The 20,006-nt window shown below is 37.1% G+C and overlaps 1 protein-coding gene across 3 annotated transcripts in view; it reads right to left on the bottom strand.

Moving 5' to 3' along the window:
- The window catches only part of DOCK11 (dedicator of cytokinesis 11), a 923,283-nt gene that overhangs the window by 214,700 nt on the left and 688,577 nt on the right, over nt 1–20,006 (bottom strand). For all 3 annotated transcript variants that reach the window (XM_053699249.1, XM_053699251.1, XM_053699250.1), the window contains 2 exons: nt 3,062–3,277; nt 1,155–1,212 (listed from right to left, as the gene is read on the bottom strand). In XM_053699249.1, the coding sequence (XP_053555224.1) occupies nt 1,155–1,212; nt 3,062–3,277 (274 nt within the window). The remainder of the gene's footprint in view (nt 1–1,154; nt 1,213–3,061; nt 3,278–20,006) is intronic.

The raw sequence follows: 20,006 nt of genomic DNA, 5'->3' as shown, positions 1-20,006 counted from the left end.
AGTCCATGACTAACATGTAGATGTATTTTTTAAAGTTTCATTAGTTGTTTAAAAAGTGACAAAATAAGTGTAAAGTTTTAGTGTCTATAAAACACTGGGAGCTGCCATGTTGTAATTTGTGTTACCTTCTCTGCTGTGGCCAATTAGGGTCAGTTATAAATAGGTCACTAGAGTGTGCAGCCAATGGTTGTGCTGGATTTAACATTGTTTTGCACTTCCATTTCTAACAGGAACTGAAAAGCTCACAATTTCAGAATGGAATTACAGGCAAAGAGGACAAAATAAATAATGACAGTATATTGCAGAGTTGTTTTATTATATGCAATTTATCATTTTATATTACAATCTCAAAGTGATTAATGTCCCTTTAAATATGCACTGTGCACCAGCATTTTAAGGACATGCTCAGAGAGCCTAAGGTGCTTGTACCATCTGGTAATGACTCAAGTTGTTAATTACTGACATGATCCAATTTCTACTGGCAATCTGAGCAGCTGCAATATTTAAAATGCTGGTTGACTGAGAATATCCAGCAACGTTTCAAATGCATGTGCAGAGAATAATGTTAACACTAAGAGGTCCATTTATTAATGTGTTGACGGACATGATCCGATAGAGCGGATCATGTCCGCCGCACATCGATAAATGCCGAAAGCATACGCTGTCGGCATTTATCATTGCACCAGCAGTTCTTGTGAACTGCTGGTGCAATACCACCCCTTGCAGATTCGCAGCCAATCGGACCGCTGCTTCTTAACTTCCGTTTCATCCGAACTAAAGTGGAGTGTCGGAATCAGCATCCACTGCTTCATAAATAGACCCCTTAAAAAGTGATAACTTTTACTAAAATCATTTATGTATATGGCAAATATGTTTCTATTCAAATATGTAATTCATCTATGTGCATTTAAATTTTGACCGGAATGTCCCTTTAAGGAGTTCCATTGTGCATGAAAAACTTCTACATACATTTTTTACCATTAATATCTGATATCTAGATCAGTGCTACTCAACCTTTATAAGTGGTTGTCCAAATGTTTGCAGACATACACGTTAGTGAGTCAGACATATAACAATCGATATATAGGTACAATGCAACACCAGCTCATTCCTTTAAAAAAATAAAATAAAAAAAATGTAATATTTGTACTTACTCTTTCTGTATAGAAATTCAGCAACCAGTGCAGCAACATGGATGTAGCACATAGCAGCCTAAAAACAAGCAAAATGTATAGATGTAAACTTTAGAGTGATCTTAGTTTTAGCCATACAATGAAATGAACAATGCACTGTAATACATGTAACAATGGGGGACAGTCCTATACAAGACACTACTAGTAGCAGAAAAGCCACCGCATAATGACAGCCCTGTCACTGTCATTACACTAGAGCCATATCAAACATTGAGGAAGTTCCTAAGCACTAAGTACAGTATCCTATGGGAATTTGTAGAACAAAATAACAGCACTATCATATGACTATTGCTATATATGTAGCAGCCTAGCTGTGATCTGCTTTACTGTAATTAATCCTAACTGCTAATGAATTGATCTTCAAACCACAGTTAAACCTGCAGCTGACCCTACCCTTTATAACATATAACACTAACTGTGCAAGTTACCTAAAGCATGTCCCAGAGGAATATCCCCTTCACTTCCAACAAACTCCCCTAAGCAGCCCCCTATCACAAAGAAGCTATCCACCCACCGGTATATCCCTCTCTTCACAATTCCTTTACCAACTGTAAGTACCCCACACTAAGTTAAACTCTTCCCCAATCAGTAAGAAATAAATAAAAACAAACATTGCCACAAAAATACAGTATCCTTGAGGATTATCTTGAATCAAACTGGTGTGTTCTTTACTGTGTTCTCTTTAAACTTATATTGGAAGTGGTAATCTGGGCATACTAGATGTACACAGCACCCCAGCTTGCTGGCAACTGACATACAGTATTCTAAAGAAGAGCGCATACACCACTCACTGAAGTTGTAGAAAAAAGTGATGTATTGTTTTAAAGTATATAATCTGCTGCAATGTATTTCTCCTTAAAATCTGTCACTGGCTATTTAATCAGGTGTGATTATACCGAGATATGAGCCCTTTAAACCCAAAGGAAATAAATATCCATGTGAAGAGGATGAATACTGACAAGTGACAAAATTGTTAAAAACACTAATCACATTTATACATATACCGTACACTTCTGTGGCAAACTCAGTTTTTTTTCTGTGTGGGCCCCCTGTATTAAAGTATGAACATACATGGTTCTAGAATTGTGAAACTGATCGTCTTATTTGCCCATATGTGCATTGCATAAACACTTCCTTGTGCAACGCCGCCCCTTGCTCTCACCCCATACTAATGTGTCTGAGGTGTTTTATGACCACAACAGGTGTATGAGAGGGCAAGAAGCAGCTGTTAGATGGTCTCTGCTTTTTACGCTGCTTAACGCATCTGCTGCTTTGTATATTGAGTCCCATGTCTCTGCTTACTTTAAAGGGACACTGAACCCAAATTTTTTCTTTCTCAATTCAGATAGAGCATGCAATGTTAAGCAACTTTCTAATTTACTCCTATTATCAATGTTTCTTCGTTATCTTGCTATCTTTATTTGAAAAAGAAGGCATCTAAGCTTTTTTCTTGGTTCAGTACTCTGGACAGCAGTTTTTGATTGGTGGATGAATTTATCCAACCATTCAGCAAGGACAACCTAGGTTGTTCACCAAAAATGGGCCGGCATCTAAATTTACATTCTTGCATTTCAAATAAAGATACCAAGAGAATAAATAAAATTTGATAATAGGAGTAAATTAGAAAGTTGCCTAAAATTGCATGGTCTATCTGAATCACGAAAGAAAAAAATTGGGTTCAGTGTCCCTTTAAATGCTTCAGTTTGGTGACTCGAATAATTTTGGTTGCATCTAGTTGGAATGGGATAACTTCCTCTAAGACTTTTTTTTTTTTTGAAAGGGAAGGATTAAGATATTCCTGTACGTTCTGTATCCAAAAACACTTTTTAAGAGGTCAGAGCTCATTAAAGCCTAATGATGACCCTCACCTCAGAGTAATCTCCATTCTTCACATGGATCTTGGCCATGCTCTCCAGCCACGTTTTCCGGAGCTCTGGGGTGCTTGCATAAGATTTAGCCAAACTGTACTGAAGATCGATTAGCATCTCAGGATCCTTCTCATGTTCCTTCATCTGGGCTGTTGCCATGATTACGGTACGGATTCTCTTAGTTAGATCTTTGACTTCTGAGGGAAAAGCAGTGGCCTGTCAGAAGACACATATCAGTTAGGGATAAACTGGAATAGATTTTATGATCTATTTGTTAAAAAAATAAAACAACCGTAACTTGAAAATTTATATTTATTTCATGGCTTAAACAATTTACATCAAATCCATGAGACAGACAGAAAATTAAGGAGTCCGCTACTCATTTTATGTGTTTTAATAAGCAGATATATCTAGAATAATCTAAAAAAAATGGAAGAAGGAATAAAATTGATGCCGCCCACTATTTGTCGATTCCTGATTAATTTGAAATAAAAAATTACAATGCTAAAATGATAATGCATTGGTGTCTGTCTGTGTGAAAAATATTTTGACAGCAGATCATAAATACAAATAAACTAAGAGATTAGAAAAAGAATAGGTAACACAGACACAAGGTAAAAATAGTTGCCATTTAACTACCAGATACATAGTTCAAAACAGATGCAATATGTATTGTATCTGTGCAAAACATAGATAACATTTATTCTCTATTTCTGCTAAATAACAATAGGCCAGATTCTGAATGGAGCACAAACGTTTGCACCCAAGCGATAAGGGGTATATTGCGAGTTTGCGCTCATTGGGCTTACCGCTCATATTACAAGTTCAAAGTAAACGCAATCACGTGAGGGCAATCGATATTTACGCTAGCATCATTACTGCAACTTCAAAGCTCTGGTTAACGGTTTCGTGAAACGTGTCACAAAACACATTAAAAAATGCATTACAAAGTATAGCTACACTTATCTAATAAAAATTATTAGAAAAATTTTTTGCACACAAAAGTTATAAAGGCTTAAAGAAAGGAGGTCTTAGTTGTTAAGAAAAAAAGGCAGGCAAAGGGCTTTACCATTGACACACATACTATCTGTATGTATATGTATGTATATACTGTATATATATATATATATATATATATATGTGTGTGTGTGTGTGTACATATGTATTTATGTATAAATATGTATTTACAGACATATATACACATATAAATACCCGTTGTGATTCTTCAACTGTTGTATTCCAGTTAGTGCTTTAAATTAAGCCCCATTCCAGATGCAATGTATTTCAATTAAATAGTAGTGACCAATAGCATATCAGTATTGTTCTTAAATAAGGTGATAATCAAATTTAACCTCAGTCTATAAGTAAGGCCATCTGGCCGAAACATGTCAGACGTTTCTTTCCGATTATTGTTCATGCTTTTTAAAATGGACCATTAAACTTGGACGTTTTACTCAGAGTTCCAGACTATTTTGCCTTATTTTCTATCTATTTTGATTTCCCCTTTTTAAAATACCTGGAGCCATACTTTGGAACATTACACAAATTGCCTTTATTTGCTTGAGGAAGTCCAAACAGTTCACACAGCTCAAGTGTAGGAGCGGAGAACTCTAATTACCCACTTCAGGACGGCAGAGCGGTAGTGAATACGTCACGGACGTGTTGGGCGGCTTGCACACCTGCAATCCCAGATGGAATGAGGACGAGGCTGTTTTACCCGGATTCAACAAGCGCGGAGGTGGCCGTGCAGTTTGGATGTCTGAGCCGTTTCCTGTGTACCTGTGTCTTCTGCAGCTGCGAGTCTCACACTTCCCCTGTATAGGAGTAGAGGTATTTCTTGTGCCCATCTATAAACTTTGCCTGTTAGCCTACCGAGCTCTGCAACTGGGTGGTCTTGATCTCACATATTAGAACTGTTACTTCACGCTCCAAGGAAGAGCGCACAGTCTGTGATTTCCCTTTCTCTTGTTCCAGTTCATACTTACAGGCTTATGGGGAGCTTGTCATTTTCACTGACTGTGTTTGTGGCTCGACCTTTTTCACTAGCTGAAAACTTGAACTCTGGACTAATTTAGAAAGCTCAATGTTCCGTTATTTATTTAAACTTTTACGTCCACAGGTCCCAATCAACTAACTATTATTGTCATTGCTTGCTTTTGAACTAACCGCTTTTTTGCTTGCTCCGTAATTACCGCAAACATGTTGTTGCTAGTATCTATTTTTTGCACCATTTAATCCACTGCGTGAGGTCTTACTGATTTAAATATTCCTGTACACTTTCATAACATCAGATGAATTGTGCAAACAAGTAGATTAATTGTATACAAACAAGTAGATTCAACAAGCATGTGTGTTTTGTTACACTATCTCTCTTTTCAGTAGATCTGCATTGTATTCACTCCTTTTTTTTTCTTTGCACAGCACTGATATTTAAAAGTGTTATTACCCACTTCTGAAATAACTGCAATAATTTTTTTTGTAACTTATTATAATATAACTATTTAACTTATTGTTAAGGTTTCAAAAAGTGCTATTATCTACTTCTGAAATAACTACAATTAAAGGGACAGAATACACCAGAATTTTTGTTGTTTTAAAAGATAGATAATCCCTTTATTACCCATTGCCCAGTTTTGCATAACCAACACAGTTATAATAATATACTTTTAACATCTGTGATTATCTTGTATCTAAGCCTCTACAAACTGACCCTTTATTTCAGTTCTTTTGACAGACTTGCAGTTTAGCTAATCACTGCCTGCTCCCAGATAACTTCACGTGCACAAGCACAGTGTTATCTATATGAAATACATGAACTAACACCCTCTAGTGGTGAAAAACTGTTAAAATGCATTCTGAAAAGAGGTGGCCTTCAAGGTCTAAGACATTAGCATATGAACCTCCTAGATTAAGCTTTCAACTAAGAATACCAAGAGAACAAATAAAAATTGGTGATAAAAGTAAATTGGAAAATTGTTTAAAATTGCATGCTCTATCTGAATCATGAAAGTTTATTTTGGCCTAGACTGTCCCTTTAAGTTTTTTGTTACTTACTTGTTGTTCCATAACTATTTAACTTATTGTTAAGGTTTCCACTGAGTTTATACACTGGAGTGCACCCTTGCAACACCATATATTTTGAAGAATATGTGTTTCTCACTTTTGTCTTTTTGAGGACATCAGGATTGTATTTTCTCCTAACATTCATATGACTCATGAAATACACATTCTTCTACATTCATTTCTCATTTTATCTTGGCTCTAGCTAATTTACGCCTAGATTTAGAGTTCTGCGGTAGCTGTCAAAAGCAGCGTTAAGGGGTCCTAACGCTGCTTTTTACCGCCCGCTGGTATTTAGAGTCAGCCAGGAAAGGGTCTAACGCTCACTTTCCAGCCGCGACTTTTCCATACCGCAGATCCCCTTACGCCAATTGCGTATCCTATCTTTTCAAAGGGATCTTCCTAACGCCGGTATTTAGAGTCTTCATTATACCTATGTACCCCTAATATGCTGCCCCTAACATCGCCGATCAGCCAATAGAATGCGAACTCAATCTGATTGGCTGATTTTATCAGCCAATCAGATTTTTCCTACCTTAATTCCGATTGGCTGATAGAATCCTATCAGCCAATCGGAATTCGAGGGACGCCATCTTGGATGATGGCACTTAAAGGAACCTTCATTCGTCGGGTAGTCGTCGTTGAAGAAGGATGTTCCGCGCCGGAGGTCTTGAAGATGGAGCCGCTCCTCGTCGGATGGATAAAGATAGAAGATGCCGCTTGGATGAAGATGTCTGCCGGTCCGGATGTCCTCTTCTGCCCGGAAAGGATGAAGACTTCTGCCGCTCCGGATGTCTTCTTTTGGTCCATCGGTGCTCGGCTGGGTGAAGACGACTCAAGGTAGGGAGATCTTCAGGGGGGTAGTGTTAGGTTTATTTAAGGGGGGTTTGGGTTAGAGTAGGGGTATGTGGGTGGTGGGTTGTAATGTTGGGGGGTAGTATTGTGTTTTTTTTTTACAGGCAAAAGAGCTGATTTCTTTGGGGCATGCCCCGCAGAAAGCCCTTTTAAGGGCTGGTAAGGTGATAGAGCTGTTAAATTTTTATAATTTAGATTAGGGTAGGTAATGTTTTTTATTTTGGGGGACTTTGTTATTTTATTAGGGGGCTTAGAGTAGGTGTAATTAGCTAAAAATTCTTGTAATCTTTTTTTATTTTTTGTAATTTAGTGTTTTTTTTTGTAATTTAGTTTAGTTTATTTAATTGTAGTTAATTTATTTAATTTATTTATTGATAGTGTAGTGTTAGGTTTAATTGTAACTTAGGTTAGGATTTATTTTACAGGTAATTTTGTAATTATTTTAACTAGGTAGCTATTAAATAGTAAATAACTAATAGCTATTGTACCTAGTTAAAATAAATACAAAGTTGCCTGTAAAATAAATATAAATCCTAAAATAGCTACAATATAATAATTCGTTATATTGTAGCTATATTAGAGTTTATTTTACAGGTAAGTATTTAGCTTTAAATAGGAATACTTTATTTAATAAGGGTTAATTTATTTTGTTAGAATAAAATTACATTTAACTTAGGGGGGTGTTAGGGTTAGACTTAGCTTTAGGGGTTAATACATTTATTATAGTAGCAGCGAGGTCCGGTCGGCAGATTAGGGGTTAATACTTGAAGTTAGGTGGCGGCGATGTTAGGGAGGGCAGATTAGGGGTTAATACTATTTATTATAGGGTTTGCGAGGCGGGAGTGCGGCGGTTTAGGGGTTAATACATTTATTAGAGTGGCAGCGAGGTCCGGTCGGCAGATTAGGGGTTAATAAGTGTAGGTAAGGTAGTGGCGACGTTGGAGAGGGCAGATTAGGGGTTAATAAATAGTATGTAGGATTTTAGGGGCAGCAGATTAGGGGTACATAGGTATAATGTAGGTTGCGGCGGTGTCCGGAGCGGCAGATTAGGGGTTAATAGTGTAATGCAGGGGTCAGTGATAGCGGGGGCGGCAGATTAGGGGTTAATAAGTGTAAGGTTAGGGGTGTTTAGACTCGGGGTACATGTTAGGGTGTTAGGTGTAGACTTAGAAAGTGTTTCCCCATAGGAAACAATGGGGCTGCGTTAAGAGCTTAACACTGCTTTTTTGCCCAAACTGCCCCATTGTTTCCTATGGGGGAATCGTGCACAAGCACGTTTTTCCAGCTAGCCGCTACCGTAAGCAACGCTGGTATTGAGAGTTGAAGTGGCGGTAAATATGCCTGTACGCTCCCTTTTTGGAGCCTAACGCAGCCCTTCAGAGAACTCTAAATACCAGCGCTATTTAGAAGCAGCGCTAGAAAAAAAAAAACCACGCGTAGCTAACGCACCCCTTTGGTCGCAAAACTTTAAATCTAGGTGTTAGTCTTACATTACCTTTCATATTTGAATTAAATTTCCTTATCGAAAAGGGAAATAACATTTCCTTTATTGAGTCTAGATAAATAGATTGGTTAGAACAATAAAGTGTATTTTGTATTTTTTCTGTACAAGTAATTTTTTGCATATAGTCGTAATATCTATTATTGTTGATATAGCTGGTTATCCAAGTATTTGTATAGGGCATTCTTACGTTTTTATGAGGGCTTTATATTACCCTTAAAGTTTGGTTTAGTATTAACTTTTCAAAACAATACACAGGTGCCCTCCAAATAAGACTGATAGCCTACTCATTGCTAATATATTCCTTTGATGTTTTTCAATTGTATATTGTTTGCTTATTTAGGCTTAAAAATATCTTCTTGTTGATACATACTATATATATATTTTGCACATTCTGAAAGGTAAAAATGAATTTCTTTATAAGGTATTTGTCCTTATATATTACATTGAAGATACGTTTAATTGTTTTATTATATATAGCCTTCAGGGTTTAAAACCCTTACCATCACCACCACTTTTATACATATAGCTCCAGGAGGTAACTATCTTCATTTGTTTTTTATTTAAATTCAGAATATAAGTTAGGTACATTATTCATCAAATATCTCCTCCTGTTCCCACTTTTTGCTTGAGTACTTTTGCCCTTTGTTTCTTATTTTTGTCCAATTTTACTGGGTGTGTTCTCCAATATGGAGACTGCTATACCAGAACAAAATTATTGTTCTCTAACTTCCATAGCAGATTTAGACCAACTTGAAAATGACTTTGAGAACATATTCAATGAAACACTTGATCTTAACCCATTAAGTGACAAATTTCAAAATATGGAAAACCTTATGAAAAAGGAAATAAGATCAAAGTGGGACAAATGGACGATAGACAGATATCTGAGATTAAAAATGGTGCCCAGAGGGCTAAGAATAAAAACATTTCCAACTTTTCAAGAAGATTCAGATTTTGTCAAAAGATGCAATGATTTGCTCACTGAATGTTCCTTTAAATTAATGTCGCTCATAATATAAGGACAGCCAGTTGATGGAGGTCAGGGAGCGAATCATTTCATTACAAAAAGAGTTAGATCTTCATGTTCTTGAAAAACACTATAAAGATTTTGATGTTATTCTGAACAACAGTATATTGCAGTTGAAAAAAGATCTAATACAGTCAAAACATGAGAAATATGTACGTGATCACACAGATTACAATCAAAATAAAGTATATATTTGGCAAAAACAACCAAGAAGTAGGTCTCGAGATTGTAGACGCAGATGGCAACAAAATAGAGATAATAAACAAAGAGAGGCAGACACATGGAGTGGCAATGATTCAGATGACAACATATATTCCGACCAGGGTACCTCAGATAGTGAACACACGAAGACATTAGAGGCCGAACAAGTATCAGCTACAACAATGAACTTAATCTCTAATAATGCTTCATTAACAATGAATAAAATCACAAATGATGCTCCAATGTTTGAGAGTAATAACCATCCGCTAGATTTAGAGTTTTGTCGGTAAAGACCTGCGGTGCTAACGAGCCTTTTTTTCCAGCGCACCCTTAAGACAACGCTGGTATTACGAGTTTTCTGAATGGCTGCGTTAGCCTCAGAAAAGTGAGTGTTGAGCCAAATTTAGCTCCATTTCAACCCTCAATACCAGCGTTGATTATGGTAGCGGTAAGCTGGAAAAACGTGCTCGTGAACGATATCCCCATAGGAAACAATGGGGCTGAGCTGGCTGAAAAAAAACCTAACACCTGCAAAAAAGCAGCGTTCAGCTCCTAACGCAGCTCCATTGTTTCCTATGGGGAAACACTCTCTAAGTCTACACCTAACACCCTAACATGAACCCCAAGTCTAAACACCCCTAACCTTACACTTATTAACCCCTAATCTGCCGCCCCTGCTATCGCTGGCACCAACATTATATTATTAACCCCTAATCTGCCACTCCGGACACCGCCGCAACCTACATTATAGCTATGAACCCCTAATCTGCTGTCCCTAACATCGCCGACACCTATATTATATTTATTACCCCCTAATATGCCCCCCCCCCATGTCACTGCCACCTACCTACACTTATTAACCCTCAATCTGCCGACCGGACATCGCCGTCAATATAATAAATGTATTAACCCCTAAACCGCCTCACTCAAGCCTCGCAAACACTATAAATTTTTTTATTAACCCCTAATCTGCCCTCCCTAACATCCCCGCCACCTACCTACAATTATTAACCCCTAATCTCCCGCCCCCAACGTCGCCACTACTATAATTAAGTTATTAACCCCTAAACCTAAGTCTAACCCTAGCCCTAACTTAAATATAATTTAAATTAAACGAAATAAATTTACTATGATTAAATAAATTATTCCTATTTAAAACTAAATACTTACCTATAAAATAAACCCTAATATAGCTACAATATAACTAATAGTTACATTGTAGCTATTTTAGGATTTATATTTATTTTACAGGCAACTTTGTATTTATTTTAACTAGGTACAATAGCTATTAAATAGTTAATAACTATTTAATAGCTACCTAGTTAAAATAATTACAAAATTACCTGTAAAATAAATCCTAACCTAAGTTACAAATACACCTAACACTACACTAGCAATAAATTAATTAAATAAATTACCTACAATTATCTAAATTAAAATACAATTAAATAAACTAAACTATAATACAAACCCCCCCCCACTAAATTACAGAAAATAAAAATAAAAAATTACAAGAGGTTTAAACTAATTACACCTAATCTAAGCCCCCTAATAAAATAAAAAAGACCCCCAAAATAATAAAATGCCCTACCCTAAATTACAAAGTAATCAGCTCTTTTACCAGCCCTTAAAATGGCTTTTTGCGGGGCACTGCCCCAAAGTAATCAGCTCCTTTACCTGTAAATAAAAATACAATATCCCCCACCAATATTACCACAACCCACCACCCACATATCCCTACTCTAAAACCCACCCAAACCCCCCTTAAAAAAACTAACACTAACCCCCTGAAGATCTCCCTACCTTGAGTCGTCTTCACCCAGCCGAGCCAAATTCTTCATCCAAGCGGGGCAGAAGAGGTCCTCCATCCGGTTGAAGTCTTCATCCAAGCGGGGCAGAAGAGGTCTTCCATCTCTTTGAAGTCTACATCCAAGCGGGGCAGAAGAGGTCTTCCATCCGATTGAAGTCTTCATCCAAGCGGAATCTTCTATCTTCATCCATCCGGAGCAGCAGCATCCTGAAGACCTCTGATGCGGAACATCCATCCTGGCCGACGACTTCCCAACGAATGACGGTTCCTTTAAATGACGTCATCCAAGATGACGTCCCTCGAATTTCGATTGGCTGATATCAGCCAATCGGAATTAAGGCAGAAAAAATCTGATTGGCTGATTCAATCAGCCAATCAGATTGAAATTCAATCCGATTGGCTGATCCAATCTGCCAATCGGATTGACCTCACATTCTATTGGCTGATCGGAACAGCCAGTAGAATGCGAGGTCAATCCGATTGGCTGATTGGACCAGCCAATCGGATTGAACTTCAATCTGATTGGCTGATTGAATCAGCCAATCAGATTTTTCCTACCTTAATTCCGATTGGCTGATAGAATCCTATAAGCCAATCGGAATTCAAGGGATGCTATCTTGGATGACGTCATTTAAAGTAACCGCCATTCGTCGGGAAGTCGTCGGCCAGGATGGATTTTCCACGTCGGAGGTCTTCAGGATGCTGCCGCTCCACTCCGGATGAATGAAGATAGAAGATTCCGCTTGGATGAAGACTTCAATCGGATGGAAGACCTCTTCTGCCCCGCTTGGATGAAGACTTCAACCGGATGGAAGACCTCTTCTGCCCCGCTTAGATGAAGACTTCAACCGGATGGAGGACCTCTTCTGCTCCGCTTGGATGAAGAATTCGGCTCGGCTGGGTGAAGACGACTCAAGGTAGGAGATCTTCAGGGGGTTAGTGTTAGGTTTTTTAAGGGGGGTTTGGGTGGGTTTTAGAGTAGAGGTATGTGGGTGGTGGGTTGTAATGTTAGGGGGGGTATTGTATTTTTATCTACAGGTAAAAGAGCTGATTACTTTGGGGCAATGTCCTGCAAAAAGCCCTTTTAAGGGCTGGTAAAAGAGCTGATTACTTTGTAATTTAGGATAGGGTAGGGCATTTTATTATTTTGGGGGGCTTTTTTATTTTATTAGGGGGCTTAAATTAGGTGTAATTAGTTTAAACTTCTTGTAATTTTTTTATTTTCTGTAATTTAGTGTTTTTTTGTATTATAGTTTAGTTTATTAAATTGTATTTTAGTTTAGATAATTGTAGGTAATTTATTTAATTAATTTATTGCTAGTGTAGTGTTAGGTGTATTTGTAACTTAGGTTAGGATTTATTTTACAGGTAATTTTGTAATTATTTTAACTAGGTAGATATTAAATAGTTATTAACTATTTAATAGCTATTGTACCAAGTTAAAATAAATACAAAGTTGCCTGTAAAATAAATATAAATCCTAAAATAGCTACAATGTAACTATTAGTTATATTGTAGCTATATTAGGGTTTATTTTATAGGTATTTAGTTTTAAATAGGAATAATTTATTTAATGATAGTAAATTTATTTCGATTAATTTAAATTATATTTAAGTTAGGGGGTGTTAGGGCTAGGGTTAGACTTAGGTTTAGGGGTTAATAACTTTATTATAGTAGGGGTTAATAATTGTAGGTAGGTGGCGGCGATGTTAGGGAGGGCAGATTAGGGGTTAATAAAATTTATTATAGTGTTTGCGAGGCGGGAGTGCGGCGGTTTAGGGGATAATACATTTATTATAGTGGCGGCAATGTCCGGTCGGCAGATTAGGGGTTAATAAGTGTAGGTATGTGGCGGCGACGTTGGGGGGGCAGATTAGGGGGTAATAAAAAAAATATAGGTGTCGGCGATGTTAGGGGCAACAGATTAGGGGTTCATAGGGATAATGTAGGTGGCGGCGATGTCCAGTCGGAAGATTAAGGGTTAAAATTTTTTATTATAGGGTTTGCAATGTGGGGGGCCTCGGTTTAGGGGTTCATAGGTAGTTTATGGGTGTTAGTGTACTTTGTAGCACTGTAGTTAAGAGCTTTATGTTCCAGCGTTAGCCCATAAAACTCTTAACTACTGACTTTTTTTGCGGTAGGAGTCTTGGCGGTAGAGGCTGTACCGCTCACTTCTTCGAAGACTCGTAATACCGGCGTTAGGCAAATCCCATAGAAAAGATAGGATACGCAATTGACGTAAGGGGAATTGCGGTAGCCTCGAGTCGCGGAAAGAAAGTGAGTGGTAGACCCTTTCCTGCCTGAGTCTAAATACCAGCGGGCGTTAAAAAGCAGCGTTAGGACCCCTTAACGCTGCTTTTTAACCCTAACGCAGAACCCTAAATCTAGGCGAATGTGATTAATTTGACAGATTATCCATTGAGCAAAGCAGAAACACAAGTATTAAGTTATGGTTTAGGCTTCGTACCAACAAAAAGATTTAGCCTCTTCCAAACATTGATAGATATCAACAAGCTTATACGTACTCTCACTTGAAAAAACACTTTTCTACAACAAGTGTTGACACAAGTAAAAATGCATACTATGATGGTGAAACCACAAATACACTGTCCCTATTGAATCTAGACTTTTCTGAAGTCAAAGATGTACAGAGTCTCATTTCTCTGGGAGAAGAAAATAGTTCTGCTGTTAATCAAAGCATAAATATGCATATAGGCTTTAAGCCAAGATCTATCTTCTACCCCATACAGTCTAGGGGTGACATCTTAGTCTCATTCCAAAAAAGGATAGAACAGGATCTCATTGAACTATCCAAAAAACCCTCTAAAACAAAATGTAATCTTACTCAGTCTGAAAGATTAGCTTTAGCTTCCTTAAAATCAAATCCAGACTTAGTAATTAAGGATGCGGACAAAGGTGGGTCTGTGGTGGTGTGGGATGTCAAATCCTACAAAGCAGAAGTTTCTAGACAATTAAATAATGGCAATGATTACAAGAATTTACATTATAATCCAACCCAGAAGTTCAAAAAAGATCTAGTATCACTCTTAGATGATGGTCTTCATGCAGGTCATATTGACAAAGATACATTTGATTTTCTCTTAGTTGAGAATCCTGTTATTCCGATTATCCATGTTTTACCTAAAGTGCATAAAAGTCTTTATGACATAAAAGGTAGGCCGATAGTGTCGGGCATTGGTTCACTGTGTGAACCTTTGTCGGAGTGGCTTGATAGTATATAGTACAATCTACATAGCTACCTACGTGACACCAAGCATGTATTACAAATTTTTGAAAATTTTGTCTGGAGAGACGAATACCAGTGGCTCACAATCGATGTGGTGTCACTTTATTCATCTATCCCGCGTACAATGGGAAATCTGGCTATTCGTTATTTTTTGGAAACAAAAACGAATTACACTAAAGAGTTTGTACAGTATATACTTGAAGTACTACATTTCCTACTCACCCATAACTATTTTAAATTCGAAGACATCTATTTTTTACAACTACAAGGGACGGCGATGGGGGCAAAGTTTGCCCCATGATACGCCAACCTTGTAATAGGTTGGTGGAAAATATTCATGATATATGGGGAAAATAATCCTTATTCTCAATGTATTACCAGCTACCATCGCTATATTAGTGATTTGTTATTAATTTGGAGAGGAAAATCCTCCCACATTAAGGAATTTGTAAATTATCTCAATATGAAAGATTGGGACCTTAAGTTTACTTTTGAGACCAATAAATCTAGTATTAACTTTCTGGATTTAAATTTGAGTAGCACATTAGGCAGTAGTACAATCAAAACTACTATTTACAGAAAGCCAATATCTGGCAACATTGTACTTCACAGTAAAAGTAATCATCCGCTAAAAGTACCCTATTCAATTGCCAAAGGTCAACTTATTAGGACTAAAAGAAACTGTTCAGAGAATTCAGATTTTCTGTCTCAAAGTGAGCAATTAGAAACCAGTCTAATACAAAGAGGTTACAAAGACACAGAAATATCTAAAGCCAAATTATAGGTACAAGATATGGATAGACAAACACTTTTGCTAGACAAAAGGAAAGTTTCTAATCCATATAAGGATCAGGTGACATTTGTCACCCAATATTCATCTGACTTCAATGATATATGCAGAATTATTCGCAAATATTTACTGATGCTTCGATAGAGAAAGGTTGCAAATTCTCGTACAGAAGGGGCTTCACTATAGGAAACCAAATATCTCCTACTGAATTAACAACCAGATCAAATCCAAGTACCTGGTTGGACTCCAAAGGGATGTTCAAATGTGGTTACAGTGCATGTATTCCATGCACATTTATACATAAAGGTGACACTTTCGACTCTGCAGTTACAAATAAAAAGTATAACGTCATTTGCTGTGTTAATTGCAGATCCAAAAACGTTATTTACTTGATTTGGTGCACATGCACAAAGAAACAGTACCTAGGATGCACTTCAAGAGAAGTAAGAGAGAGAATAAGACAACATTTATCCGACATCAAAAGATCAGACCCATGCTCTGAAATGGCAAAACATTTTATTCAGGCCCATGATAGCTCAAATACAACTTTCAAATGGAAGGTAATAAAACAGGTCAAATTACCTCCTAGAGGTGGAGATATGAACAAAGCAGTATTAAAGCAAGAAGCTTATTGGATTTTTACACTTGAATCATGAATACCGAAAGGATATAACTCTATGTATGATTTGGTTAATATCTGGGAATAACCTAAAATCAGAAAGTGCATAATTTGTTTAAGTATATTGTTACATCCTCACAGGAGTAAAAATCAATTTTTGATTTTGATAACATGTTTCTTAAACTTAAATATTATTAAGGTATTTCATATAAACGGGCATATCCTTTACATCCTTAGAGTAAGTTCAACTATCACACATTCTGACAATAGTTATGACTTTAGAGACATAATATGTATATGCGTAGACTGTATCCTTTATTGGGAACCTCGCATCTATTGGTCTATCTAAGCCATTCTCCAGTCAGTTATATTGTCCATTGTAGTCTATGAGGTTTCAATTCTTAATTTTAACCTCATCTAAATTTATACTTATTCAAATAATGTTTTGTATGCACCAGCAGAGTTACCTAGACTACAGAGTTTAACATTAGATGCAGCCTAATTTAGATCACTTGTGTTAGCGACAGTGGTTTTATAATGCTTGCATGTATCCTTTTACACATTACACTGTTGGTTACTATTTACATACTGGACGATGTATATGTATATATACATATATCTATATTGGCAGTATATATTAATATCCTATTGTATAAATTAAGTTTTGTCAACATATGTGTTTCCATCAAGTTAACTACAACAATACTTGTGTAAATGATTTTACCTATGTGTTTATTATGCTGTCAGCAAAGGAGCCCTCTATATATGTATCTTTACACTTTTGTATTTTTGCATTTTTGTACTTTCAAATTAGGTTTTGTGTTCCTTTACCTACAAACAGTTAAAGTATTGTTTTTCTTCTCTTTTTTAACTATGTGTTTATATCTCATTAACACATATAACATATGTTTTTTGTTTTGGTTATATTATGTGTGTAATATAAATGTTAACACCCATTGTGATTCTTCAACTGTATTCCAGTTAGTGCTTTAAATTAAGCCCCATTCCAGATGCAATGTATTTCAATTAAATAGTAGTGACCAATAGCATATCAGTATTGTTCTTAAATAAGGTGATAATCAAATTTAACCTAAGTCTATAAGTAAGGACATCTGGCCGAAACATGTCAGACGTTTCTTTCTGATTATTGTTCAGGCTTTTTAAAATGGACCATTAAACTTGGACGTTTTACTCAGAGTTCCAGACTATTTTGCCTTTTTTTCTATCTACACATATAAATACATATGTATACATATACAGACATATATATGTAAGTGCATTTGAGCCCTTTGCCATTAAATAGATAAAAACATGTAAAAGCATATTTATGTAATAATCATATTTAACAAATGTTTGACTATGCATTTAATGTAAATATTTCACATTCCAGTGTTCTGCACATAGCAGAATATGTTCTATGTATTTGTAAATAGATATTCCTATATACATCTGTTTATATCTATACCTATAAATAATCATGTATATATATATATATATATATATATATATATATATAGGTATATATATGTTACCAAAATATCATCATATATATGTAGAAATATGTATTTATGAATAAATAGAACATATTTTGTTATATAAAGAACATTGTAATATGAAATATTAATATTTTCATGTCTGGTTAGTGCAAATGAGAATAGTGCAACCCGACGAACGCAAAAATCTTAATACTAGCGCAATTAAGGCTCAAGCAGGAGCGTTAATTTGCCCTCCACTAGTAATCTGGCCCAATATTGGATATATATCTCCAACAGTAAAAATGTAAGTGTATACACATAAAAATATATCACATATGTTAAAAAAAGGAAATTTATGCTTACCTGATACATTGATTTCTTCTACGATACGACAAGTCCACAGATTTCATCCTTACTTGTGGGATATTATCCTCCTGCTAACAGGAAGTAGCAAAGAGCACCACAGCAGAGCTGTATATGTAGCTCCCCCCTTCCCCTCCACCCCCAGTCATTCGACCAAAGGTTTAGGAAGAGAAAGGAAAAGCTAAAAGGTGCAGAGGTGACTGAAGTTGTAAAATAAAGTAAAATATAATCTGTCTTAAAAATGACAGGGAGGGCCATGGACCTGTCGTATCGTAGAAGAAATCAATTTATCAGTCCACGGATTTCATCCTTACTTGTGGGATACAATACCAAAGCTATAGGACACAGGATGATAGGGAGGGACAAGACAGAGACCTAAACGGAAGGCACCACTGCTTGAAGAACTTTTCTCCCAAAAACAGCCTCAGAAGAAGCAAAAGTATCAAATTTGGAAAATTTGGAAAAAGTATGAAGGGAGGACCAAGTCGCAGCCTTACAAATCTGTTCAACAGAAGCATCGTTCTTAAAGGCCCATGTGGAAGCCACAGCTCTAGTAGAATGAGCCGTAATTCTTTCAGGAGGCTGTGTCCAGCAGTCTCATATGCCAGGCGGATGATACTCCTCAGCCAAAAAGAAAGAGAGGTAGCCATAGTTTTCTGACCCCTACGCTTTCCAGAATAAACAATGAATAATGAAGATGATTGACGGAAATCCTTGGTTGCCTGTAAGTAAAACTTCAAGGCACGGACCACGTCCAGATTATGTAACAGACGCTCGTTCTTAGAAGGATTAGGACACAAGGAAGGAACAACAATTTCCTGATTAATATTCTTATTTGAAATAACCTTAGGAAGAAATCCAGGTTTGGTACGCAAAACCACCTTATCAGAATGAAATATAAGGTAAGGCGAATCACATTGTAATGCAGAAAGCTCAGAAACTCTTCGAGCAGAAGAAATAGCAACTAAAAACAGAACTTTCCAAGATAGCAATTTAATATCTATGGGATGCATGGGTTCAAACAGAACCCCTTGAAGAACTCGAAGAACTAAATTCAAACTCCAGGGAGGAGTAATTGGTCTAATACAGGCTTAATTCTAGTTAGAGCCTGACAAAAAGACTGAACATCTGGCACATCTGCCAAACGTTTGTGAAGCAAAATCGACAAAGCAGAAATTTGTCCCTTTAAGGAACTTGCTGATAACCCTTTCTCCAATCCTTCTTGGAGAAAAGACAGAATCCTGGGAATCCTAATTTTACTCCATGAGTAACCCTTGGATTCACACCAATAAAGATATTTACGCCATATCTTATGATAGATTTTTCTAGTGACAGGCTTTCGAGCCTGTATCAAAGTATCGATGACCGAATCAGAGAATCCTCGCTTAGATAGAATCAAGCGTTCAATCTCCAAGCAGTCAGCTGCAGATAAATTAGATTTGGATGTTGGAATGGACCTTGAATGAGAAGGTCCTGTCTCAAAGGAAGTTTCCATGGCGGTAGAGAGGACATGTCCACTAAATCCGCATACCAAGTCCTGCGTGGCCACGCAGGCTCTATCAGGATTACTGAAGCTCTCTCCTGTTTGATTTGAGCAATCACGTGTGGAAGGAGAGCAAACGTTGGAAACACATTAGCTAGGCTGAACGACCAAGGCACTGCCAGGGCATCTATCAGTTAGGCCTGTGGATCCCTCAACCTGGATTCGTAACGTGGAGGTTTGGCATTCTGACGAGATGCCATCAAATCCAGTTCCGGTCTGCCCCATTGATGAATCAACTAAGCAAATACCTCCGGATGGAGTTCCCACTCCCCCGGATGAAAAGTCTGCCGACTTAGAAAATCCGCTTCCCAGTTTTCTACTCCTGGGATGTAGATTGCCGACAGATAACAAGAGTGGGCCTCCGCCCATCGGATTATCTTGGATACTTCTATCATCGCTAAGGAACTCCTCGTTCCCCCCGTTGATATAGGCCACAGTCGTGATGTTGTGC

This window comes from Bombina bombina, chromosome 1 (genome assembly GCF_027579735.1).
Source record: "Bombina bombina isolate aBomBom1 chromosome 1, aBomBom1.pri, whole genome shotgun sequence".
In the NCBI taxonomy this organism is placed as follows: Eukaryota; Metazoa; Chordata; class Amphibia; order Anura; family Bombinatoridae; genus Bombina; species Bombina bombina.
Note: the sequence above shows the minus strand (reverse complement) of the source record. Positions and strands in the feature narration are given on the sequence as shown.